Genomic DNA, 27,548 nt, shown 5'->3' with positions numbered 1-27,548 from the left:
TATGTGTCACACTACATAATCATTAAAGAAACAAACTCAGAATTTTATGAAGCATAGAAATAATTTTATAGAAAGTAAAATAATTACATTCAGGCAAATCCAAATTAAGATGGGACACCTTGTAAATGATTAGGTTCTTTAAGTGAGGTGGGGAGAGAAAGATTTACTAAATTGAAATACCTACCTTGCCGTGGGAACTGTTCAGCTAACTTCCTAAGGCTTGTTAAACTGTCAGCACCAAGCTGACTTAATATTCCAGGAAGCATTTCTGTGATTGGTTTGGCTTCTGCATGACCAGTAATTGCAAAGGTGTTAGCAGAAAGGGAGGCTTGGACTTTGGGATTGTTGAAATGAATAACTGTCCCATCATCTTTAATCATGTTCACCTGTATGATCACAGAAGAAAAATGTACTTCACATGCTAGGTACACTAAAACAAAATATTTTTAAAAAGCAAGTCAGCCAATTATGGTTTTTCACTTGGTAGTTATGTAATCCCAAGGTAGTAACTGGCCAAGCAGTGGACATTCATGGAAAAAGATCATACTAATAAAGTAAAATGGTGTAGATGGCACAAATTATTAGGATGGTTAAGAAATATTCACTTCATTATAGAATCTAGATTTTAAATTCAAAGACTTCTAAAAGAAGTACATGCCCACGTTTTTTAAAAAATGAAAGTATCAGCCACGAACCAGCTTCTTAATGAAATTACTCATTATCTTACTCAATTTATACTGTCAAACAAAATCAGTGCAATTTCCACTTGGTAGGGTAGCATCTTACTTAGGGGACTGGTTATAAAGGGGCAACAGTATATAGTAAAAATAACCACTGAAAATCCATAAAGAACACTCAGAAATTTAACCAGGTGTTTCATTCCTTTAAGCACTTAGTACATTTATAAAAATGTCAACTTGTTCTCATCATGTCATTCTTTATAGGGGATTTTGTTAGTTCCTCTAATTTTTTTTTTTTTTTTTTGAGACAGAGTCTTGCTGTATCATCCAGGCTAGAGTGCAGTGGCACGATCTCAGCTCACTGCAGCCTCTGCCTCCCAGGTTCTAGCGATTCTCCTACCTTAGCCTCCCAGGTAGCTGGGATTACAGGCACGTGCCACTATGCCCGGCTAATTTTTGTATTTTTAGTAGAGATAGGGTTTCACCATGTTGGCCAGGCTGGTCTCGAACTCCTGAAATCAGGTGATCTGCCCACCTTAGCCTCCCATAGTGCTAGGATTATAGGCATGAGCCACCGCGCCCAGCCAGTTCCTCTAATTCTTAAGGGTAGCTTCTCAACAATCTTTAATAACCCCTGTAAAGGTCAAAGAAGTTGTCCCACCCACTTGCCTAGTGACCTGAACATGCTTTATCAACAACTAGAAAACCTTTAAAAATCATCCTCACATTCTTTCCATAACTTTCACCAATATGAACTATTTCAGATTTGATTTCATCCATTGCCTGGGACTTACTGAAATGGAAGGTTTAACATATACTACTTAGATTGTTATTTTTCTCTCTCACTCATGTACTTTGTTTTTTTTAGTAGAGTTGAATTTGCATAAGTTAAATGTGTAAATAATGTGATTCCACTCTGTAGTTGATTCCCCTGGGTAAGTTACCTTGGTGGTAACATGCTTACTATATAAAAAGGTTAGGAAGAGTTAACTCTTGGCTACTTTAGAAGCATTTCATGATCCATCCAAAATCTGCCCTGTCACAATCAAGCATAGATGCTGAGTGTTCTCCATGGACTGTGGGAAGAGGGCTTTTCTTCCTCAGAGGTGATCACCAGTATTGACAGCACCAGAAAGGAAGGGCAAGAAAGGGGCTTCTAAATTTCAGGCAAGACCTGGAACACAGAGAAAATAAAGGCAAATCCCTGAAAAATTGTAACTAAACCCCACAAATAATTTCCCCACGTTTTTCTGACAAAAATCACTATTTGAATTCTATACCCTTCCCTCTCTCACTATTACGCTTAGGGTTCTATTAATTATATCACACACAATAAGCATTCAATCCAGCTGTTCTAAAAACACGGCACTGTGAGTTATATTAACTTCAGAAAAGATCAATTATATAGTTTTGAAGATAATTACAGTTTTGGTAGAAAAGTTAAATGTTAAAGTGGGTGAAATCTGGGCTTGAGAAGGATGACAGTGGATGTGAAATGGGATGTTGTTCTGCATTTAGGCTAGAATCACATAGTTTTAGAATGGGAAAAGAATAAAAGATATGGTAGGACTATATTTTCCAAATCAAGACCAAATCATGTGGTTTAAAAAAGGATTTCAGGCCGGGTGTGGTGGCTCACACTTGTAATCCTCGCACTTTGGGAGGCCAAGGTGGACAGATCATGAGTTCAAAATTAGCCTGGCCAACATGGTGAAACCTTGTCTCTACTAAAAATACAAAAATTTATCCAGACATGGTAGCGGGTGCCTGTAATCCCAGCTACTCAGAGGCTGAGGCAGACGTGGCTTGAACCCAGGAGTCGGAGTTTGCAGTGAGGCGAGATCGCACCACTGCACTCCAGCCTGGGCAACAGAATGAAACTCTTTCTCAAAAAAAAAAAAAAAAAAAAAAAAGAAAGAAAAAAGAAAAGGGCCAGGCGCGGTGGCTCACGCCTGTAATCCCAACACTTCAGGAGGCTAAGGCGGGTGGATCACGAGACCAGGAAATTGAGACCATACTGGCCAATATGGTGAAACCCTGTCTGTACTAAAAATACAAAAATTAGCTGAGTGTGGAGGCACGTGTTTGTAATCCCAGCTACTTGGGAGGCTGAGGCAGGGGAATCACTTGAACCAGGGAATTGGAAGTTGTAGTGAGCTGAGATCATGCCACTGCATTCCAGCCTGGCTACCGAGTGAGACTTTCTCAAAAAACAAACAAAAAGGCCGGGCACGGTGGCTCACACCTGTAATCCCAGCACTTTGGGAGGCCGAGGTAGGCGGATCACCTGAGGTCGAGAGTTCGAGACCAGCCTGGCCAGCATGGTGAAATCCTGTCTACTAAAAATACAAAAATGAGCCAGACGTGGTGGCAGGCGCCTATAACCCCAGCTACTTGGAGGCTGAGGCAGGAGAATCGCTTGAACCTGGGAGGCATAGGTTGCAGTGAGCCAAGATCGCACCACTGCACTCCGGCCTGGGCAACAGAGTCAGACTCTGTCTCAAAAAAAGAAAAAAAGAAAGAAAAAAAAAGGGATTTCTAAAATACTTCTGGGTGCAGAGAATCTGAAATATTGGAATCTGAGACTTTTTTAATTTATAGACATTAAAGTCACAAGAAATTTGAAATCAGTATTGTTCAAAAAATTCAGGCTATACATTTGTTGAACTTAGAAGTCTTCCAGTTCAAATCCTTTATGTTAAAGAAATAAACACTGAAGACAAAAGCTCTTGGTTAGCAACATACCCAAGGACAAATAGCTTGTTAAGTGCAAACTGAGGACTTTAACCTGGGTTTCCCAACGTGTTCTTTAATTTCCTTCCTACTAAGTCATTCTCACACTTAAAACACTTATTTGCCTACAAAAATTCAATTCAGCTGGGTGCAGTGGCGCATGCCTGTAATCCCAGCACTTTGGGAGGCTGAGGCGGGTGGATCACCTGAGGTCAGGAGTTCAAGACCAGCCTGGCCAACATAGTGAAACCCCCATCTCTACTAAAAATACAAAAATTATCTGGGTGTGGTGGCGGGCACCTGTAATCCCAGCTACTCGGGAGGCTGAGGCAGGAGAATCGCTTGATCCCAGGAGGCGGAGGTTGCAGCGAGCTGAGATCATGGCATTGCACTCTAGCCTGGGCAACAGAGTGAGACACTGCTCAAAAAAAAAAAAAATAAATAAAATTCCATGGCCTCATGACAGCTTGCCAGAGAATGATTTATTTCAGGATATAGGCCAAATTGAGAACACAAAAGAAAACAAAACAGGTATATAGATAAGATGTATCTTACTGGCTATAAAACAAGAGGCTAACATGGAGCCAAAAACAATAAACAAACTCATGGAATTTTTCCTTATGTTCAAGTTTCTCTTCTGAAGGCTAAATGTTGTTATATTTTACACTCTGATATAGGTCTTTCTAGTTTGAAATATGCTTGCGTTTAGTGTGAAAAGCAAGATGAATTCCATCTCAGATTGTGAAACATAAATTTATTCATGGCTGTTTTAAATAGAGTGGTCTAAAAGATGCAGCTTCAGGAACAGAAAGGTCCAGAAAGGGATGGAGAGTTTAGTTAATTTTAGAATATAGAGAAATACTAGAGGGTAAAACAGCTATAATATTTTCTTTCTTTTTTTTTTTGAGATGGAGTCTCACTCTGTTGCCCAGGCTGGAGTGCAGTGGCGCGACCTCTGCTCACTGCACCTCCTCCTGCTGGGTTGAAGCGATTTTCCTGCCTCAGACTCCCAAGTAGCTGGGATTACAGGCGTGCGCCACCATGCCCAACTAATTCAGATTATTTTATTTCTACCTAACATTCCTTCCTTCTGAGCAAATGACATGGTTATATAAGGCTTCTGGGCACAAGCTATTAGAAACTATCAAACGATGAATTATTTGGCTGAACAAGATCAGTTAGACACCTCCCCTGCCATTTTGGGTAAAAGAAGGGATAAGGAACTTGTTAAAGTCATAAAGCAAATTACATGCATTTAATATCGAGACTTCACTTCTTTCAGTGATTTTATACTGTGTGGTTTAAGCAAGCCATATATGCACAATATAAGAACAAGGAGCAGCCAAATAAAAGGGACTATTAAACTAGCAACTATACCAGCACTGAGGTCTTTTTTTCAACCAAACATCCCATTTATGTTTTTTTTTTTCCCCTAAAGATAGCTGCAGGTAAAGGATGCCACTTGAGCTAAGGAGAAAGAGGCATTTTGAGACCCCAGTCCAAACCACAGAATGCCCTTGCTCTCATGTTTTGCTCTAACAATACTGATGTGTCTAGTAGTTAGCAGTAAACTTTGTCCTCTCATGCCTAGTGTACTTAAATATGCTGTTTTCTCTGTTTAGAAGAACCATTTCCTACTTCTCCATCTTGCACATTCCCATTTATCCAAGATTGAGGTAAGATGCTTCTTTCTCTGTGAAAACTTAAGGTGCCAACTTACTGCTATTATACAGAATTGTCTTGTAGTATAATTGCATTTGTAAATCATTGACCATACTAGAACGTGAATTTGAGATCAGACACCATGCCTTATTAGACATAGTATTTCCCCCAATATCTAGTACATAATAATCACTCAGATCTGCTGAATGAATGGATACCTCCTATACAATTTATTCTAAAATCATGGCTGGGCATGGTGGCTCATGTCTGTAATCCCAGCACTTAGGGAAACTGAGACAGGAGGATCACTTAAGCCCAGGAGTTCAAGATGCCTGGACAACACAGCGAGAACCCCATCACTAAAAAAAAAAAAAAAAAAGCAAGCCAGGTGGCGTGGCAGTATGTGCCTATAGTCCTAGTTACTCAGGAGGCTGAGGTGGGAGGATCGCTTGAGTCTAGGAGGTCAAGGCTGTGATCACACCACTGCATTCCAACCTGGGTGACAGAGTGAGACCCTGTCTCAAAAAAGGAAAAAAAAAAAAAAAAAAAAAAGAAAAAGGTTGCTGTCAGACCAACTCCCCAAATGCTAGATAATGGGTCACATTAAGTTTTATTTTGTTTGTTGTTTTTTTTTTTTGGAGGGGGGACGGAGTCTCGCTCTGTCACCCAGACTGGAGTGCAGAGGCGCAATCTCGGCTCACTGCAAGCTCCGCCTCCTGGGTTCACGCCATTCTCCTGCCACAGCCTCCTGAGTAGCTGGGACTACAGGCGCCCGCCAGCACACCCGGCTAATTTTTTGTATTTTTGGTACAGACGGGGTTTCACCGTGTTAGCCAGGGTGGTCTCGATCTCCTGACCTCGTGATCCTCCCGCCTCGGCCTCCCAAAGTGCTGGGATTACAGGCATGAGCCACTGCGCCCGGCCTCACATTAAGGTTTAAATATAGCATCAGCAGTGCCTCCAATGAAGATGCCCAGAATCTCCTGGGCTGTACCTTTAGCCTGAATTTTCCTATAGTTTTGACCTTTCAGAATCAGCCCAACCTACCCTCCAGAATTAGGGGCATTTTAAGTCACTCTTGGCAACTGCTGGGTGGCCCTTTTATGCTGCTATCAAACACCTTAACAACCGCTACCTTTGCTGGCCTCTGCATAAGGTGCGTAAGTTAGTCTTAGTAGCCTCCCACCTGGTAAATTTGATGCTCACTTTATTCCTACACAGCAGTACATTTTTGTGGCTAGAGGAGGCTCACAAAGTTATATTTGACTCCAAAGCTCTTGCTAATAACTGCCCTCTCAGTTCATGGAGGCTTGAATTCTTCTTTGTGACTTTTTTTGAATCCAACTGAGAATGATACAAGAGAATTAACAGTTGTCTGTTTTTTTCTTTTTGAGATGGAGTCTCGCTCTGTCACCCAAGTTGGAGTGCAGTGGCGCAATCTCAGCTCACTGCAGCCTCTGCTAACTGCAACATCTGCTTCCCGAGTTCAAGTGATTCCACTGCCTCATCCTCCGAAGTAGCTGGGATTATAGGTGTGTGACACCACGCCCAGCTAACTTTTATATTTTTAGTAGAGATGGGGTTTTGCTATGTTGGCCAGGCTAGTCTCAAACTCCTGACCTCAGGTGATCCACCCGCCCAGGCCTCCCAAAGTGCTGGGATTACAGGCCGGAGCTACCGTGCCCAGCCAGCAGTTGCCTTAAAATAAAGTTTTACTGCTACTCCATCCCATATGTAATGGCACTTAAATGTTTACCAGGAAATTCGTCTTTTACTGACTTCTTATATCTTTTAAGAGACAGGGTTCATTCTGTTTCCCAGGCTGGAGTGCAGTGGCTTGATAAGAGCAGCTCACTGCAGCCTCAAACTTCTGGGCTCAAGGGATCCTTCTACCTCAGCCTCCTAAGTTGGTAGGACTACAGGCATGTGCCACCATGCCTGGCTAATTTTTTATTTTCTTTAGAGACAAGGTGTCATGATTTTACTCAAGCTGGTCTTGAACTTTTGGCCCTAAATGATCCTCCTGCCTTGGCTTCCCAAAGTGCTGGGATTACAAACACAAGTCACCACACTAGCCTCTTACAGTTTAAAAGGATGAAATAACAGACTTCTTAAGAATAAGGCACATAAGCGTCTAGGGTGTTGTGAGACTGAAGAATGTGAGATTTTGAGGATTAGGGGCTTTGCACAGGCTCTTATAAGTCAGTCAGTATATCCTTCACATTCAATTCTAGCTCAGCATCTGCTTATTTCTAATGGCTATTATTAAGTTAAAGCTTACAGCTCTCATTAGTCTATAACATATGCTGGGATCACTTCCTCTTACTCTCTGGTGACAAGTCTGACAAGACAGGAATTCCTTTTTTTTTTTTTTTTTTTGAGACAGAATCTCGCTCTGTCACCCAGGCTGGAGTGCAGTGGCACGATCTGGGCTCACTGCAACCTCTGCCTCTCGGGTTCAAGCGATTCTCCTGCCTCAGCCTCCTGAGTAGCTGGGATTAGAGGCACACGCCACCATCATGCCTGGCTAATTTTTCTATTTTTAGTAGAGACGGGGTTTCACCATGTTGGTCAGGCTAGTCTTGAACTCCTGACATCATGATCTGCCCACCTCAGCCTCCCAAAGTGCTGGGATTACAGGCGTGAGCCATGGCGCCCAGCCCAGAGAGATATATTTATGTATAGAAAAGTTCAACACATCATTCTTTTATTATCAAAACATTATAATGTACAATAAATAATAAAGAAGTGTTAAATTACAGTACAGTATATCCATGCAGTGGAATGTACATAGATAATACCTACATATGATTAAAAGGATTTTTTAATGACATAAAACAATTTTTATAATATAATGCTATTTTAAAAAATGATTATTGGCAGGGTGTGGTGGCTCATGCCCGTAATCCTAGCACCTTGGGAGGCAGAGGTGGGAGGACTGCTTGAGGCCAAGAGTTCAAACCAGCCTGGGCAACATAGGGAGACCTCATCTCTACAAATAATTCTAAAAAGTAGCCAGGCATGGTGATGGAGTCACTCAGCCTGGGTGACGGAGTGAGACCCTGTTTCAAAATAAAAAAATTAAAAAAAAAAATTATTTTAAAACAAAAACATGTCAGACGCAGTGGCTCATGCCTGTAATCTCAACACTTTGGGAAGCTGAGGCAGGTGGATCACCTGAGGTCAGGAATTCGAGACCAGTCTGGCCAAAACAGTGAAACACCATCTCTACTAAAAATACAAAAATTAGCTGGTTGTGGGGCTGGGCGCGGTGGCTTACACCTTTAATCCCAGCACTTTGGGAGGCTGAGGCAGGTGGATCACCTGAGGTTGGGAGCTCGAGACCAGCCTGACAAACATGGAGAAACCCATCTCTACTAAAAATACAAAATTAGCCGGGCATGGTGGTGCATGCCTGTAGTCCCAGCTACTCGGGAGGCTGAGGCAGGAGAATCGCTTGAACCCTGGCAGCCGAGGTCATGGTGAGCCAAGATTGCCCCATTGCACTCCAGCCTAGGCAACAAGAGCGAAATTCCGTCTCAAAAAAAAAAAAAAAAAAAAAAAAAAAAAATTAGCTGGGTGCAGTGGCACACACCTGTAATCCTGGTTACTACTTGGGAGTTTGAGGCACGAGAATCACTTGAACCTGGGAAGCAGAGGTTGCAGTGAGCCAAGACTGTGGCAATGCACTCCAGCCTGGGCATAGAGTGAGACTCTATCTCAAAAACCAACCAACCAAACAAACAAACAAAAAACAAGATCTTGCTCTGTCACCCAGGCTGGACGTGCAGTGGTGAGATCATAGCTCATTGCAGCCTAGAGCTCCTGGGCTCAAAGGATCCTCCTGCTTACCCTCTGAATAGCTGGGATAACAGGCATGCACCATCATGCCCAGCGAATTATATATATATTTTTTATTTTTTTGAGACGGAGTCTTGCTTTGTTGCCCAGGCTGCAGTGCAGTTGCATGATCTCAGCTCACTGCAACCTCTGCCTCCCGGGTTCAAGCAATTCTCTGCCTCAGCCCCCCCGAGTAGCTGGGATTACAGACGCCCACCACCACGTCCGGCTGATTTTTGTATGTTTAGTAGAGAAAGGGTTTCGCCATCTTGGCCAAGCTAGTCTTGAACTCCTGACCCTGTGATCCACCTGCCTCGGCCTCCCAAAGTGCTGGGATTACAGGTGTGAGCCAGCCAGCCCGGCCTTTTTTTTTTTTGGAGAGACAGCATCTCACAATATTACCTAGGGTGGTCTCAAACTCCTGGCCTCAAGCAATCCTTCCACCTCAGCCTCTCAAAGTGTTGGGATTACAGGCATGAGTCATTGCACCTGGCCAGAAAAAGGATTCTAAATTGTGCATCTACCTGTAATCATATATATATATCTCTCTCTTTATGACATACATGAGACATATATATCACATATAATGTGACATATGATATATATGAGACATATATATGACATGAGACATATATAGCAACATATATAGTGCATATATAAAGCAACACATATATAGTGCATATATATAGTGAACATAAAGATGGGAAAGATTAAATACAAGACTAATAGTAACTCTCTCTGGGTGGTAGGGATTATGGTTGAATATTGTGTTCTTGACATTTTCTCTATATTCCTGATTTTCTATAATGGCAATATCTACTATCTATATAGATACACAGATACATTTTTTTTTGAGACGGAGTTTCACTCTTGTTGCCCAGGCTGGAGTGCAACAGCATGACCTCAGCTCACTGCAACCTCCGCCTCCTGGGTTCAGGCAATTCTTCTGCCTCAGCCTCCTGAGTAGCTGGGATTACAGGCATGCACCACCATGCTCAGCCAGTTTTTTTTTGGTTTTTGAGACAGAGTCTTGCTCTCTCGCCCAGGCTGGAGTGCAATGGCACGATCTTGGCTTACTGCAACCTCCGCCTCCCAGGTTCAAACGATTCTTCTGCCTCAGCCTCCCGAGTAGCTGGGATTACAGGCACATGCCACCATGCAAGGGTAATTTTTGTATTTTTGTAGAGATGGGGTTTCACCATGTTGGCCAGGCTGGTTATGAACTCCTGACCTCGTGATCTGACCACCTCAGCCTACCAAAGTGCTAGGATTACAGGTGTGAGCCACCGCACCCAGCCTTCACCCAGCCTGCACCCAACCGGCAATATATTTTTATACTGAGGGGAAGAAAGTCCTTTTAAATACAAAAGATGCAGATAAGGATGGATAAGACGTGGTATATGCATACAATGGAATATTATTCAGCTATAAAGCAGTGAAGTTCTGACAGGCTAAGACCTAGATGAACCTTGAAAACACTATGCTAAGTGAGGTACTCAAGGCCTCCGGCACAAAAGGACAAATACTGCATGATTCTGTTCATATGAAATATCTAAAATAGGCAATCCATAAAATAGAAAGTAGATTGGCTGTTACCAGGGGCTGGAGTACAGGGGAATAAGGAGTTATTGTTTAATGGGTACCAAGTTTCAGTTGAGGAAAATGAAAAAAGTTCTAGAGATGAAAAAAAGTAGTGATGGTTGGTCAACATTGTGAATTTTAATGCCAATGAATTGTATAGTTAAAAATGGCTGGCCGGGCGTGGTGGCTCACGTCTGTAATCCCAGCACTTTGGGAGGCCGAGGCAGGCAGATCATGAGGTCAGGAGATCGAGACCATCCTGGCTAACATGGTGAAACCCCATCTCTACTAAAAATACAAAAAATTAGCCGGGCGTGGTGGCGGGCATCTGTGGTCCCAGCTACTCGGGAGGCTGAGGCAGGAGAATGGCGTGAACCCGAGAAGTGGAGCTTGCAGTGTGCCGAGATTGCGCCACTGCACTCCAGCCTGGGCAACAGAGTGAGACTCCGTCTCAAAACAACACAAAACAAAGAAACAAATTAACAAAAAACCAAAAAAACCCCCAGCTAAAATGGCAAATTTTGTGATATATATAGAGATATATCTACACACACACACACACACACACACACACAGAGTAAAAAACAAAACAAAACGCCAAAAGAACAGGACCCTAAGAGAGAAAGGAGACTGCGGGATGATAAGGTGGATAGGACATGGTGCTTCCCTTTTACTCTCCTGTACTCAGAGTTGTCTATCTATGGGCACCTGAGGCTCTAGCTGGAGGAAGAAGGAGCTGCAGGAAGAGCCAACCAATAACTTTAGGTCCTCTTTCTGTACAACTGGTTCAGAAATAACAAGAACCAGGAAGAGGAAAATGTAAAAAGTAAAATTTATGTGTCCAATTAATTCTCAGCCTTAAGCTTTCTCTAAGTTCTAGCTCCCTATATCTAACTCGCTGCAGAACAATCCCACCTGGAATAATCAGTACCTCTTAAATGTAACAGGCTCTAAGCAAACTCATCACAGAGAATCAGTATGCTATAGACTATAACGAATAAGCATGTTCCCTGCTGTCAAGACTCTTTATAAGTTACTGAAAACAGACTACTGGGTTAATAAGTTACCATTATACACCACGATATGAGATAGCGAAAAACATATTATAGAAGAGCAACTTAGGCTAACAACAGTAAAAGTACAGAGAAAAGGTTGATTGTACCTGGAAAGACAGGAAGGGTTTCATGGAGGCTGAATTATACCCTAATTAAGACAGAAGCTGTCCTCTGAATATAATTGTAAAACTCTATGAAGCAATTTGGAACAATTACGGCTTCTGAATCGGAAAGTGCTTTTTGGTTACACTTCTTACCAAATAAACTGGAAAAAGTCTGTTGTTTCTGAGAAATAAAACAGATCCCATTGTTGACGGATTCATGCAGTTAGGGGAAGAAAAAGTGACAGCACAGTAACTATATTCAACTAGATTACCAAATAACCACATTCAAATATTTTCAAATGTTACAGAACATATAACATTTTCAGAAATTTGGTTCTGGATGATACTCTGCAAGTCTGCCTAAGAATTCCTTTCAAAAAGCTAGTTATTGGCTGGGTGCAGTGGCTCACGCCTGTAATCCTCCCAGCACTTTGGGAGGCTGAGGCAGGCGAATCTTCTGAGGTTAGCAGTTTGAGACCAGCCTGGCCAACGTGGTGAAACCCCGTTTCTACTAAAAATATAAAAGTTAGCCAGATGTGGCGGTGCGTCTGTAATCCCAGCCACGTGGGAGGCTGAGGCAGGAGAATTGCTTGAACCCTGAAGGCAGAGGTTGCAGTGAGCCAAGATCATGCCACTGCACTCCAGCCTGAGTAACAGAGTGAGACCATCTCAAAAAAAAAAAAAAAAAAAAGGCTGGTTATTTACTGGACCTTTGTATGAAACCATCTCTGAAACCCATCAATACCTTAGTTTTTTTTTTTTTTTTTTTTGAGACTTCTCGCTCTGTCACCCAGGCTGGAGTGCAGTGGCACGATCTCGGGTCACTGCAAGCTCCGCCTCCTGGCTTCACACCATTCTCCTGCCTCCAAGTAGCTGGGACTACAGGCGTCCACCACCGCGCCCAGCTAATTTTTTGTATTTTAGTAGAGATGGGGTTTCACGTGGTCTCGATCTCCTGACCTCGTGATCCGCCCTCCTTGGCTTCCCAAAGTGCTGGGATTACAGGCGTGAGCTACCGCACCTAGCTTTTTGTTTTTGTTTTTTTTTTTTTTTTGAGATGGAGTCTTGCTCTGTCGCCAGGCTGGAGTGCAGTGGCACCATCTGGGCTCACTGCAACCTCCACTTCCCAGGTTCAAGCAATTCCCCTGCCTCAGCCTCCCGAAGTCCTATCCTTTAGTTTTTGATAGCCTTGGATTTTCCTTTGTTTGGTAACATTAAAAACAAACAAACAAACAAACAAAAAACTATATATAATTTATTATACCAAATCAATGAACTAATGAATGCAAAAAAGTTCGGAAAAGCTTGTCTTATTCCAAATAGTCTTTTGGTTTTTTTTTTTTTTTTTTAGACAGAGTCTTGCTCTGTCGCCCAGGCTGGAGTGCAATGTCACGATCTCAGCTCACTGCAATCTCTGCCTCCCAGGTTCAAGCGATCCTCCTACCTCAGCCTCCTGAGTAGGTAGGATTACAGGCATGTGCCACCATGCCTGGCCAATTTTTGTATTTTTAGTAGAGACAGGGTTTTACCATGTTGGCCAGGCTGGTCTTGAACTCCTGACCTCAGGTGATCCACCTGCCTTGGCCTCCCAAAGTGCTGGGATTACAGGAGTGAGCCACCGTACCCAATCTTAGTTTTTAAAGTTTCTGAAGAGGACGCCAATTAAGCTCTGAAAGGGGGAAAAAAAAATCACAAATACTGATAGCTTGGATAGTACTAATGTTAGTGACATCCAGTACTGACAGTAGAAAATTAGGGGTTTGGAGAAACTTTACTTGGCCTAAGTGCATTCAATGAATCTTGAGATCCACCGCTGCTCTCCCTGTTCCTTGCTCCCTAAACTGAGCACTTTCTACCTCTTTCATGTTTTGAAGGTCTAAGCACAGAAAGTACTATTATATTGTTACACAATAATGGCAAAAAGTGTCTTTTCTTCTCAAAAGTTTTTATCTGCTTTACTTAAACTGCCAAAACCCAAAAAGGCAGTATATTCCCCAGTTCACACTTTGTAACAAGTTTTAAACATCCCAAAGCAAAAATAACAAAATTTTAATTAATGTGTTTCCTATTCTTAGATATATATATATGTTTATATCTGAGTGTTTCTGAAAATCATATCCATTTTTTCATGTATACATTTAATGCAATAGGTTCTTTTTTCCTTCTCAAGAAGCTGTTTTTAACCCAAGTGTATGAGCAAGCCACGTTATATATAGTATACTAGATGTTCCCAAAGAGGAATATTTCAGATTTGTTAAGGGTTATATAAAGTAACAAATATCTTGGTTCTTAAAAAATCAACCTTAGAAAGAGGGAAAGAAGAACAAAAAGTAAAATTCCTCTCCATCTTAGGTTCAAACATTCAGAAATTTTATGGTTGCCACCTTGTATTATTACTTTGTACGATTTCCCTGTACAACTATCCTGTGAGGGTTAGAAGACAACACCAGGATGGGGAGAAGGCAGAGAAGCTGCTATAGTGTACACACATGCCACATATCTATTACGTGGCATTAATTCTCTGTGTGATGTTTTGAGGTGTATAACTCCTCAAAAAAATTGCAGTGGCAATATTAACAAAAAAGAATTTGTAATATAATTTAGTAAGTGCTATAATAAAAAGTAGATACAGGGCATTGTGGAGGCACACAGGAAAGGCACCTAACCCTTCTCTGCACAAATGCTGTACAGGTGCTACCAGGAAGGCCTCTGGGAGGAAATAATGCCTATATTAAGACTCAAAAAAGGAGAAACAGCAATGTCCTTGGAAATACTGATGGGGATTTCTTTTCGATAATGGTTTAAGTAATGAATTCTGCATGGTAGGTGCTCAGTACCTATATAAGGCAGGTAAACCTCTTACTTTCCCTTTTTTTTGATGGCGGAGGAGGGAAGGGAGGAAATGAAAAGGCCAAGAATGAATATAATCAAGTATAAATGAAAAGAACAAAAGCAAGATAAATTAATGAATAGTATGAACTCTGGTTTTCACACACCTTAGTTCAAACCTGGAATTCTAGCACTTACTAGGCTACGTGATCTTAGGTAGGCACCTAATTCTCTAAGCCTCAGCGCTCTCATCTGTAACCAACGACAACCAACTCAAAGGGATATTGTGAAGCTGAAATAGGATATAATACATATTGATTTGTCTAGTTGTCTAATTAGTTTTCCCACCAGATCATAAGCTACAAAAGACAGAGGCCATGCAAAATATCTTGTATCACTGTCTAGTAAGTCCTTAGTAAAATGCTTGGCACGCAGATATTTAATAAATGTTGACTATCATTAAGTACTTTGCTATGATGATTTCAATTACAGCAACACCATGACCTCAGCACAGTATTATATGTTTGATTATATTCTGAAGAGATCAAAAATTACTAACTCGTTCCTTATTTCAATGTAAAACACTTATAAAATCAATGCTGCCCCTACACTAAAAGTTTTACTAATTATGAGAGCCATAAAGTCTTCCAGATCTGAACAAAAACTTTAGAAAAACATGTCCTTGGAGATACTACACAGTTAAATCTATACTGCAAGGAAGGTATAAACAAATTTTTTTTCCTCTCTAAAGAAGTGTTTCTCTGGCCGGGCGCAGTGGCTCAAGCCTGTAATCCCAGCACTTTGGGAGGCCGAGACGGGTGGATCACGAGGTCAGGAGATCGAGACCATCCTGGATAACACGGTGAAACCCCGTCTCTACTAAAAAAATACAAAAAACTAGCTGGGCGAGGTGGCGGGCACCTGTAGTCCCAGCTACTCGGGAGGCTGAGGCAGGAGAATGGCGTAAACTCAGGAGGCGGAGCTTGCAGTGAGCTGAGATCTGGCCACTGCACTCCAGCCTGGGCGACAGAGCGAGACTCTGTCCCCCCCCAAAAAAAGGAAATGTTTCTCAACTAAAGGTGCCCTTTGCCTGCAAGGTACATATTGCAATATCTAGAGATATTTTTTGATCGCCACAACTAGGAGTGTAGGGGTGTTACTGGCTTCTAGTGGGTGAAGGCCAGGGATGCTGCCAAATACCCTATAATGCACAGGACAGCTCTCACAGCAAAGAATTATCTAGTTCAAAATGTCAACAGTGCTGAGGTTCGGGGGCAGAGGAGTTGAAGGGTAGAAAGGTAGGCAAAGATATAAAATTGTATAAACATTTACAAGTAGGTTAGGTTTAATATTATCAGAATTCATGTGTATTACTGCAACTTACTCATTTTTACCAAGTTTTAGATTTTTAAAAAGAGGTTTGAAGGAACTTAGATTTGTTTTTTCTAATATTTATCTAAGATTGAGAGAATGGTCTCTCTAAAAATATTTCAGGTCCGTCAAAATATATAAAAGCTTTCAATAACTCAAAAAAAATAATGTCTAAATATAATTTCAAGTCTTACAAATGAAGCTCTAATCTGTATCTAGGAGTAAGAAGGCACAGTCACATCAAGCTGAAAGGAAAAGTACGCATGTGGCTTACATTTTCTACTATTTTATCAGTACACTGATTTTCAACGTACAAAACAGATTTAAATGATGTGTTAATTTTATTCATTTATATATGCAAGGTGGACGGAACATGTGGCATTTTGCCATTCCACTACCTTTTCTTTGCCATTTCTTTATTAATGATCCCTACCTCCACACTGTTTCTTTTTTTTTTTTTTTTGAGACAGAGTCTCACATGATCTCTACTCACTGCAACCTCTGCCTCCTGGGTTCAAGCCATTCTCCTGCCTCAGCCTCCCAAATAGCTGGGATTACAGGCGCGCACTACTATGCTTGGCTAATTTTTGTATATTTAGTAGAGACAGATCTCACCATGTTGGCCAGGCTGGTCTCAAACTCCTGACCTCAGAAGATCTGCCCGCCTTGGTCTCCCAAAGTGCTGGGATTACAAGTGTGAGCAACCGTGCCTAGCCCCTACCTCCACATTATTTCTGATGCATGTTTTATAGCACATGTACACTAGTCATCTATTTAAAATTATGAGGTAGTACCACACACAGTAACGATTAAATTTAACTTATGGCAGTGAAAGCATAAACTTTGGTTACTATCACAGATGGAATTGGCTGGGTGCGGTGGCTCACACCCGTAATCCGAGCACTTTGGGAGGCCAACGTGGGCAGATCATTTGAGGTCAGGAGTTTGAAACCAGCCTGGCCAACATAGTGAAACACTGTCTCTACTAAAAATACAAAAAAAAAATTAGCTGGGCGTGGTGGTGGGCACCTGTAATCCCACCTACTCGGGAGACTGAGGCAGGAGAGTTGCTTGAGTCCAGAAGGCGGAGGTTGCAGTGAGCAGAGATCATGCCACTGCACTCCAGTCTGGGAGAGAGTGAGATTCTGTCTTAAAAAACAAAAAAACAAATGGAATCATCAGGCAGAAGTGAATCTAGGTGGTAAAATCCCAAGTAGTAGTTGTTGTTATTTATTAAGCATCTTTTGGAATGACATTAATCTTTGGTCTCACATTTGAGAAAAATAGTGTCATCAAAATACAATAAACTGACAATTTTTTTTTTTTTTTGAGACGGATGCTCACTCTGTCACCCAGGCTGGAGTGCAATGGCACAATCTTGGCTCACCACAACCTCTGCTTCATGGGTTCAAGTGATTCTCTTGCCTCAGCCTCCCGAGTAGCTGGGATTACAGGTGTGCGCCACCACACCTAACTAATTTTTGTATTTTTAGTAGAGATGGGGTTTCACCATGTTGGCCAGGCTAGTCTTGAACTCCTGACCTCAAGCGATCCGCCTGCCTTGGCCTCCCAAAGTGTTGGGATTACAGGAGTGACCCACTGCACCCAGCTGACTTACACATTTTAAACAATTTTTGAAACAGTTTTACTAAGAAATCTAACCCATGTAAAGCTATTGCTAAAGCCTTTTGGCTGAGGCAGTAACTAATGAGACTCTGTAGAATATAAAGGTGCAGTAGGGTAAAAAAGTCTACCGCTATTGAGCCATGAGTCCAAAATCTTAAATAATAAAAAAAGTCTGGCCAGGCGCGGTGGTTCACGCCTGTAATCCCAGCACTTTGGGAGGCTGAGGCGGGCGGATCACGAGGTCAGGAGTTTGGGACCAGCCTGGCCAGCATGGTGAAACCCCATTTCTACTAAAATTACAAAAATCAGCCAGGCATGGTGGCACGCACCTGTAGTCCCAGCTACTCGAGAGGCAGAGGCAGGAGAATCATTTGAACCTGGGAGGAGGAGGTTGCAGTGAGCCAAGATCATGCCACTGCACTCCAGCCTGGGCGACAGAGCAAAACTCCATCTCAAAAAAAAAAAAAAAAAAAGTCTATCTCATCTGAAGAAATGTTGGGGTTTATTTCTATATTATTGCAGACATATTTTATATTAATAATCAAAAGCAGTTACATAATTTTGTCATATATGCAAATATCTTGAGCCTGAAAAGTATGAAAATCCTTCACTGTCTACTAAAATTATTTTTTTGAGCATCATTTAATTTCATACAAAAATCAAAGTGCCACAGTCCTTCAAAGACATCAGTGACAATATCAAAGATTTTTCTAAGCTGATATTTTACATCTGAAAGGTCTAGACAATTATTTGTGCATGTACCCACATAATTTAACAACTTGCAAAGTGATCATACCTCTTCAATACCAGCTATATTATTCACAGCCAGTTTTTTTAGAGAACTCTGAAGCTTTTTGTCATCAGCTGTGGCTGTTCTGTGTACCACCTTCTTCTTTCTGCGAGCTGTACCCTGAAAAATAACCAAACAGAAGTGTTAGCATGCCTGGCATCTGGCAACTGCAATCACATCTTATATATCACAATAATCTAACTAAAACCCACATAAAAAATAATGATTAATATTATAAGACTGCTCAGAGGTTGTGACTGTCAGCCTAATGCAGATTTTTAAAGGTCAGTTCTAGCCAGTTCTTTTTTTTCCTTATCAGCTTTCTCGGGTTGAATTATTCTTATCTAATATCCAGCCTTTATCATTTCAACACAAGATACCGTTTGCTAATAAAACATAATGTATAACTTCAAGACAATTTAAGTACTTTATAACAATTTTAAAACATTATCATTTCTTATAGTAACTACCACCCCCTGCCAATAGTCTAAAGATATTCTGAAATTTGGGGAATTAGGACATAACTGAAAATTAATACCTACATTACAGTAGGAGGAAAAAATCAATAAATAAACAAATTAGACAATTTCAAATGGGATTAAGTACTATTAAGAAAAAAAACAAAACTAGAGCACAGGAAGAATGACTAAGTGGGAGTACAGCACTACTTTATTAGAAAGTCTAGGAAAGCCCTCTCTGAAGAGGTAACATAAGAATTGAGACCCATAACTAGGGCAAGAATGTTCCAAGCAGAATGAAACAAGGTTGAACTTGTCCTTTCTAGAAGAGAGAAAATGGGCCAGTATGGCTAGAGTAGAGTGAACAATGGGAACGGAGGAGGAGTATGAAATCAGAAAGATAGGCAAGGACCAGATTATGTAGCCTAGAATGCCATGGGCAGGAGCTAGATTTCATTCTGATTGCAATGGGAAGCCATTGAAAGGTTTCAAGCATGGAAGTGACTTGATCTGATTATTTATGACTGAAGTTGCTATGTGGAAAATGGATTATAATGAGACCAGTCAGCAGGCTCCTGTAGCCACCCTGGCAAAAGATGAGGAATATGGCAGTGAAGATGGTGAGGGGTTAGATTCTCACAAGAGACCACATGACTTTGCTGATGGATTACATGTGGGATACGAGAAAAAAAGGGCATTTGGATGATGCTTAGAATCTTGGCCTGAGCAAACAGGTTGAAAATTATGCTAGTTACTGAGAAAGAAAAAGTTCATTTCTAAATTGATACTTTGAAACTCTAAATACATTTTTCCATTGAAATACTATTTAAAATAATGGATTAAATTCCTGGATCAGTTTATTAAGTCTTGAGGGTGAAATATTTCTAAAACTGGTAGGAGTAAGGAGAATGGAATAGTGGTTACAATCTCTGGGCAGCTCCTATAGTAGTACTCAGGGAATCAGCCTTATAGTGGGAAGGTAGGGGCTTCAGTCTCAGCAATTCTGGTGGGAGTGGAGGAGAGATGTGATGGCAGAGGATGCCTTGAAATCTAGTTGCTGAAGGACTATTTACATAGGCACTCACTTGTGAAGCATTCCTGACTCAGGGATAGCTCAATTGCTTGGTGAATACCTCAACTCGAATGATCCTCAGGTACCTCAAATTCAACATGTCTTAAAGCTTATCAGTCTACCAATCTATTCTTTCTATATTTCTTAACTTTTGTAGCTGGTGGTACCACCATATACTCAAGTCTCTAAAATCATGAATCTGTGGGTTATCCTAGATTCTTCTGCATGCCCTTCACCCCCCATATCCCATCAGTCACTAAATTGTGTCAATTCCAACTCCTAAATTTGTATCCCATATAATAGAGGTCCCCAACCGCCAGGCCACTGACCGGTACCAGTCTGTGACCTGTTAGGAACATGGCAGCACAGCAGGAGGTGGGGCGGGGGGTATGAGCGAGCAATACTGCTTGAACTCCACCACTAGTTAGATCAGCGGCAGCATTAGATTCTCACAGGAGCGAGAACCCTGTTGTGAACTGTGAATGCCAGGAATCTAGGTTGCGCACTCCTTATGAGAATCTAACTAATGCCTGATGACCTGAGGTGCCACAGCTTTATCCCAAAACCATCATCCCCCCATCCGTGGAAAAACTGTCTTCCATGAAACCAGTCCCTGGTGCCAAAAAGATTGGGGACTGCTGCCTTATACTATAGCAATAGCCTCTCAACTGTTCTCCTACATGCCAAACTTCCATTTCGTTCCGTTTTCCACAACTCCAGCAGTTACGTTTCTAAAATGGCAGTCATTTCCTTCTTAAAATCCTTTAATAGCTGCCCACTGCCTACAGGATAAAACTCCAAGCTCCTTGGTATGGCATATAAAAGTATGATGGAATCCCAAAAACCTGGTCATTTCATTTCCTGCCATTCTCTATCCATTACATACTCTAAAGAATAGCTGTACCGGACAGGCGCGGTGGCTCACGCCTGTAATCCTAGCACTTTGGGAAGCCGAGGCGGGCAGACCAGAAGGTCAGGAGTTTGAGACCAGCCTGACCAACATGGTGAAACCCCGTCTCTACTAAAAATATAAAAATTAGCCAGGCGTAGTAGCACATGCCTGTAATCCCATCTACTCAGGAGGCTGAGGCAGGAGAATCGCTTGAACCCAGGAGGCGGAGGTTGCAGTGAGCCAAGATCACACCACTGAACTCCAGCCTGGGTGATAGAGCAAGACCCCATCTCGAAAAAAAAAAAAAAAAAAAAAAGGCCGAGGCAGGCGGATCACGAAGTCAGGAGACTGAGACCATCCTGGCTAACACAGTGAAACCCTGTCTCTACTAAAAAAAATACAAAAAATTAGCTGGGCGTGGTGGCGGGCACCTATATGGAGGCTGAGGCAGGAGAATGGCGTGAAGCTGAGAGGCAGAGCTTGCAGTGAGCTGAGATTGCGCCACTGCACTCCAGCCTGGGCAACAGAGACTCCGTCTCAAAAACAAACAAACGAAAGGTCTGAGCGCGGTGGCTCACACCTGTAATCCCAGCATTTTGGGAGGCTAAGACGGGCAGATCACCTGCGGTCAGGAGTTCAAGATCATCCTGACCAACATGAAGACACCCCATCTCTATCTCTACTAAAAATACAAAAATTCAGCTGGGCATGGTAGCGCATGCCTGTAACCCAGCTACTTGGGAGGCTGCGGCAGGAGAATCGCTTGAACCTGAAAGCAGAGGTTGCAGTGAGCCGAGGTCGTGCCATTGCACTCCAGCCTGGGCAACAAGACCGAAACTCCCTTTCAAAAAAAAAAAAAAAAAAAAAAAAAAAAGAATAGCTGTACCAAATTAAAGCAAGCCATTCCACTAAGTACCGTGTTATCTTAGCACCGTATGTGCCTTTGCAAGTATGGAAATAACCCTTTTTACTCTACCTCCATGAACCCTCTTTTTTTTTTTTTTTTTTCTGAGATGGAGTCTTGCTCTGTTGCCCAGGCTGGAGTGCAGTGGTGCGATCTTGGCTCACTGCAACTTCCACCTCCCGGGTTCAAGTGATTCTCCTACCCCAGCCTCCTGAGTAGCTGGGACTACAGGCGTGCTCTGCCACACCTGGCTAATTTTTGTACTTTCAGTAGAGACAGGGTTTTACCATGTTGGCTAGCTGGTCTTGAACTCCTGACCTCAAGTGATCCACCCACCTCAGCCCCTCAAAGTGCTGGGATTACAGGTGTGAGCCACTGTCCATTACATTTCTGCCAGCCATTACCTTTCTGTCTAGTGATAAATTCTTGTTTATCCTTTAAATAAGAGCTCAGTAACGACTTTCTTGTCTCCTCTAGGCAAGAGCACCTGGTACTTCATCATAACACTCACTATTCTCCATTATAATTGTGAGCATCTCTCTCCCAAGCAGAGTTGTGATCTTGTTTATCTTCTATGTGCCTGGTACATAGTAGGTGCCCAATATACAATAGCTAAATTGAATGTACCAACCACAGTTTTAAAATACATAATGGCCATGTGCTACATCAAGCTCGCTCTTCTAGGTATATTATATGGTTCTTGACTATCCCTAGTTTTTGCATTGGCACATCACATCACACTTGATGGTACAATGTGACTACTGTTGTTACATGACTGTGTTAATCTAACTCCAGACTCATATAACTGTATCACTGTGGAAGAAGGAGAAAGTACTGGCTCTTCTTCCCTTCCCTTGTGCTCATCCCCAGAAGCTGTGGTTATTGTCCGTGTAAATGACATACTGGGACCCACTACAAAAAGCAGTGTCCTGCCTACCATTTCAGGTCTGAGGTAAGTACTATTCTTTCTTTCCCTTTTGCAAAGATTGTACTGGGCAGAGATATGGGTAGAATATTCTCCTTGAGCCTGGTGCCACAGCTGAAGAGAATCAAAGACTTTTGTTGTTCACAACTAGCTCTTCCTTAGGCTTTAAAAAGTACAGGGAATAACAGAGCTCACATTCATATTCACCAACATGGAAGAACAGGTAAGAATTTGTGAGGAAAACCTAGCAATGAACAAAATATATAATCAACTTAAGCATCTCCAGCTAAACCTCTGTACAAGTAGGTAATATCCAGTCAAGATGAAGTAACCCTAACATCTGCTACGCCCTGGAAGTGAGTCTAACCATAACAGCTATCATTTATTAAGCATCTACTCTGTGCTAGACACCATGTTAGGTGTTTTATAAATATTACCCTAATCTTTAAATACCTTATGTAGGATTATTTCTATTTTGCAGGTAAGACAGCGGAAGCTTAACAAGGTTGGATAACTTGTTCACATCATATAACTAGCAGATGTTAAGAGTTAGGATTCAAACAAATGTGGCTATTTCCATTGCATCATCAGAGAGAAGAGTGTTCTAGTTACCTATTTTAGATCCAGACAAGTTATTTTCAAATTCGAATGTGGTTTGATCTTGATTATTGAAAAGATTTTAGATTTTCAATGACCACAAATCTGAAATAATAACACTATCTGGTTACATACATTCTCCTATCAGTTTTTCTTATGCCACACTCACCTTGCCCCCTATCCGGACCTGAGCCTGAAGTTTGGCTAACTTTTCTTGATTCATGCTGTTGGTAAATCTAGGGGGGGAAAAATAGATTTGTTAAAGTCACTCTTTTACCGAAATCAACAAACTGTTTATGCAACAGTACCTTCTGGTTCACTGAGCTTGTAGTATGCATCAACACCATGACCATGTTAATACTGTCTATATTCTTAATAAACATTAATAACTTGTTCTAGCTTCATAAACCAGGTATTTTTAAAAATCAAAATTAAATTACCATGAGGGAATCAAATATACAAATAAAATAGAATGGGATTCAAAGTCACCTATTCAAAGATCCCTCCTTAAAACATGATTCAATCCTTTGGCATTCAGTTAAGCCTAATCAATTATGAAATCTCTGTAGGCAAGCCAGCTTTTTCCCCCAAAGATTTTTACAGCAGAGAGCTGTTACCAAATGTTATTAGCAAAATCTTCAAGTAGATTTTTTTCCCTCCCAAATCACATTCTGTATTTCTTATAAACCATAAAGATGATAAAAGGAAAAAAAAAGCTGAACAAAGAAGAAATTCAACAAAAGGCTGTCTAGCTGTCAAGATATCAAGTAGTCACATCCTCTATTCAAGGTCAGATGGTATGTTAATAATGGGGAAAGAGAACCAGGTTTTCAGACGTTTGGTGCTTCTGCAGCATTCTCCAGAGTTCATTCAATACCCTGCACTGATACAGTATGTTATACTTGTCAAGATATTCTTGCCTACAGGGTAAAACGCTTCATTGCACAATTTAACAAAAACATATCTTTGCTACAGTAATAAATGTTGGGGGGGAGAGGAGACTCCTACAACAAGCTTTTTAAAGGTAATCTTGATTTTGAAGATTCTAACATCATGAATCTAGTCTGGTCAGTGAATTCCCACTAAGAAAAAAATATTTTTAAGTTTATAATGGGTCATAACATTCCACATTACATAAACAAAGAAAAGCCAATCAAGGCCTGGCATGGTGGCTCACGCCTATAATCCCAGCACTTTGGTAGGCCGAGGTGGGTGGATCACCTGAGGTCGGGAGTTCGAGACCAGCCCGACCAACATGGAGAAACCCTGTCTCTACTAAAAATACAGAATTAGCCAGGCATGGTGGCACATGCCTGTAATCCCAGCTACTCGGGAGGCTGAGGCAGGAGAATCGCTTGAACTCGGGAGGTGGAGGTTGTGGTGAGCCGAGATTGTGCCATTGCACTCCAGCCTGAGCAACAAGAGTGAAACTCCATCTCAAAAAAAAAAAAAAAAAAAAAAAAAAAAAAAAAACCACCAAAATAAAAGTCTTGTTTTACTTGTTCTGTGGATCAACAAATCATTACTGAGATGTGGAGGAGGGAATAAAGGACTAGGCTGTTATCAAACCTTCCTTGGCCAATTCTCTAAACCCTGTATAGTCATCATTCCCATGAAAAAGATACTGTTTGCTTCATTTGAGAGATTAATAAAGGAGCATCGAAGACTATATAATTACTAACCACTTTGTACTTTGACACTGTACTTAGGCACTAACCTGTATATATCTCTTCTTTAAGGCTAATGTCCAGATCCCAAATAATATTTAGAATTTATGATTCTTCACTCTGCTCAGCACTGTATCACAATGCTGAAGCAGCTAAAAACACTTTTATAGGAGGAAGTGTGTTTAGAGTTCAAAACAAGAAGTCTTAACTGTGTGCCAATCTTAGCTCTGCCATAGACTTAAATTTGATGACTGAAATCCCAATTCCTATGCTCAAATATCCACAGAAAACGATCAACATTCACTTTTCTCAAAGGAATGTGGCCATGAGAGTGTAGTGAACTAACAAAGAGCCTAAGGAATTTATTGCAAAAAAAAAAAGGGGGGCTAAGGAAAAACATTAGACCTAGATACTGGGTAAACCCTTTGGAATTCTTTTGCATTTTGAATTTAACAATTCCCAAGAGAAGAGAGAGGTTGGGATGCCAAGACAAAGTCTTGACTTGTTTGAAATAAAAGCAAGAACAAAATTCACTCTTCAAATCAAGGTATAGATGAAAGAACAGATTCCATTCCAGGTGGTCAGGACAACAGAATTGAGAAATTTTGTTCCTAAGGAGTATCTCAGAGAAAAAGGATTTTAGGTAGACTGAGAGCTCAAGGCAGTAGGGGAGGAAGAAGAGTGGTCTTTTGTTTCTTAGCAAGTTGTGGTGTGTGGAATTCAAGTAGGAAAGAGGACTGGACTGTCTATGAGATGTCAAGCTCAGAATCTGGAGTAGACCTCCAAGATCACCTAGTTTAATTCCCTGTTCTCAATCAACCTTTACTTTATTGCACCCATTCCTGTCTGTGATGTCATCTCAACACCTGCTAGCAGCAGCAAAGTGTAAATTACAAACAAAACAGTTCCCTCCCTCCCATCTTAAGAGATTAGGAAATGAGGGCCCAGAAGGGAGAAGTCCCTTCCTAGGCCCAAAGGGGAGAAGTAACTTCCTAAAGCCACATGATTAATGAGTTCTTCCTTGGGGATCCCAGGATCTTTTAGCACTGTTCTCAAGGACTCAAGAAAGGGTGTAAACAGGTTTATCTATATTTATTAAGTGCCTAAGTTAGAAGCATTGTGGTAGGCACTTTCACATACATCATGTTTACACAGAGATAAAAATAATTGCAACCTTGAGTCCTGACTTTTTATTATGCAGGGTTTCTCTAAGACGAGCGCAGGCTTTGGAATCAGAAAGACCAAGGTTCTACCACTTGGGAAAGGTATTTTTCTTCTCTGAACTTGTTTTCCTCCTGCATTTGCAAAAGTATAACACCACGTACTTCACAGGGTTGTTTTGAGGGTTAAAACATTATCAACCACAGGGAATGGTTCACAGAAGATACACAGTTACTGGTAACTATTGTTACCACTCCCGAGGGGACAACTATGGTAAACTGCAAGAACGTGGGAACGGAAGTTGAAACCGCCATTCACTAGCTGTGCAACACTCAGCCTGTCGGTCAGTCAGCAGGCAGAGGGGGTTATCAAGATAGGCAAGGGACGCCGACTTGTAAACAAACATTGCCATTACAAGGTGAAGAGCGCTGCAACTGAGTTCGGTTCCCTGGACTTGAGGGCGGGAAGTGGTAACCTCAGCGTCCCTATCTGTAGGCTGGGAGCATCAAATGAGATGACAACAGAGAGCATGTATAAAGACCAAAGCACACAACATTGCTGTTGTGAATGAGGAGTAATGGGACAGAGGAGGGGCGTCTACCCGCCTCCTGGGACGGGATCTCGGCGGCAACAGCGCGGGCCCGCTCGCTCCCACAGGGGGCGGTGGTGCTGGGGACCTTCCCACAGGTGCCGACCCCCAGCTGCGCCGCCGGTAACCGACAGGCCAAGCCAGCCGCCTCCGCCCCCGCTCGCCGCACCACGGCGGAAGTGGCAGCCTGAGCGGTTGGCGGGTGTCGAAAGGAGAGGGCGGGGGGAGACCGTGCGCAGCGGCCTATGGCCGTGGAGTGGCGGGACCGCCGGGGGTCTCACCTGAAGCAGGGAGGGTCCTCCAACAACAGCACGCGGCAACAGCAAGATGGCTGCCTCAGCCGAGACAGAGAAAGACGACGGCGGCGGCGGCGGCGGCGGCGGGAGCAGGTCCACGTGACACACCCGACCCCGCCTCTCCCTCTCCGGGGCAGCCTATCCCGGGAGCGCACATCTGAACTCCAACGCCCTGCCTACTTTGCGCATCCCTCTAGTGCTAGTGGCGGCAGGTGCAGGTGGCCGCGCAGCATCCTGGGGCTTGCAGTCTCCCGAGCGTTCCATTGTGTCCCTGCCTACAATTTTAAGGAACCTAATAAAAGGGCGGTCGGTATGTTTTTGTTTGGGTGTGTACTTTTGTTAGGTTGCTTTTTCGCTATGCATTAAGTACGGACTTTAGGACTCAACTAGTACCAGGAAGAAAAAGACCGGACATTTTCACCTGTTTGTTATACAGCGGAGGGGAAAAATTGGGAAGAAATCCTCAACCTACAAGAAAAATAACCAGAAGCTTTACACTTTAGCCTGCAGTGACTTCTGTCCTGGTGTCCTAAGTCCACCTAAGTCAGTTTTGCAATAAGAGGCCCCAAGTTTGGTTTTCTCGGAGCTTGCATCAGTTGGTTGCATCATCCCTGAGTAGAAGATTTGCGGTTGCAAGGAAAAATAAGGTACAGAGCTTCTCCAGCGGGGAAGTGCATGCCTGCACGGCACGAGCCCACGCACCGCAGAACAGGCTT

At 42.2% G+C, this 27,548-nt stretch overlaps 1 protein-coding gene across 3 annotated transcripts in view; it reads right to left on the bottom strand.

Annotated features, from left to right (window-relative positions):
- The window catches only part of BTF3L4 (basic transcription factor 3 like 4), a 32,921-nt gene extending 5,971 nt beyond the window's left edge, over window positions 1-26,950 (bottom strand). The window contains exons 1-4 of one of the 3 annotated variants that reach the window (XM_050803773.1): window positions 26,818-26,950; window positions 23,289-23,355; window positions 18,278-18,391; window positions 185-386 (exon numbers count right to left, since the gene is read on the bottom strand). In XM_050803773.1, coding sequence (XP_050659730.1) covers window positions 185-386; window positions 18,278-18,391; window positions 23,289-23,342 — 370 coding nt within the window. In that variant the 5' untranslated portion in view covers window positions 23,343-23,355; window positions 26,818-26,950. Of the gene's footprint in view, window positions 1-184; window positions 15,358-18,277; window positions 18,392-23,288; window positions 23,356-26,817 lie in introns of those variants that run through there. The other 2 variants (XM_050803782.1, XM_050803792.1) reach the window with 2 other exon arrangements.
- Between the last annotated feature and the right edge of the window lie 598 nt (window positions 26,951-27,548).

This window comes from Macaca thibetana, chromosome 1 (genome assembly GCF_024542745.1).
Source record: "Macaca thibetana thibetana isolate TM-01 chromosome 1, ASM2454274v1, whole genome shotgun sequence".
Taxonomy (NCBI): Eukaryota; Metazoa; Chordata; class Mammalia; order Primates; family Cercopithecidae; genus Macaca; species Macaca thibetana.
Note: the sequence above shows the minus strand (reverse complement) of the source record. Positions and strands in the feature narration are given on the sequence as shown.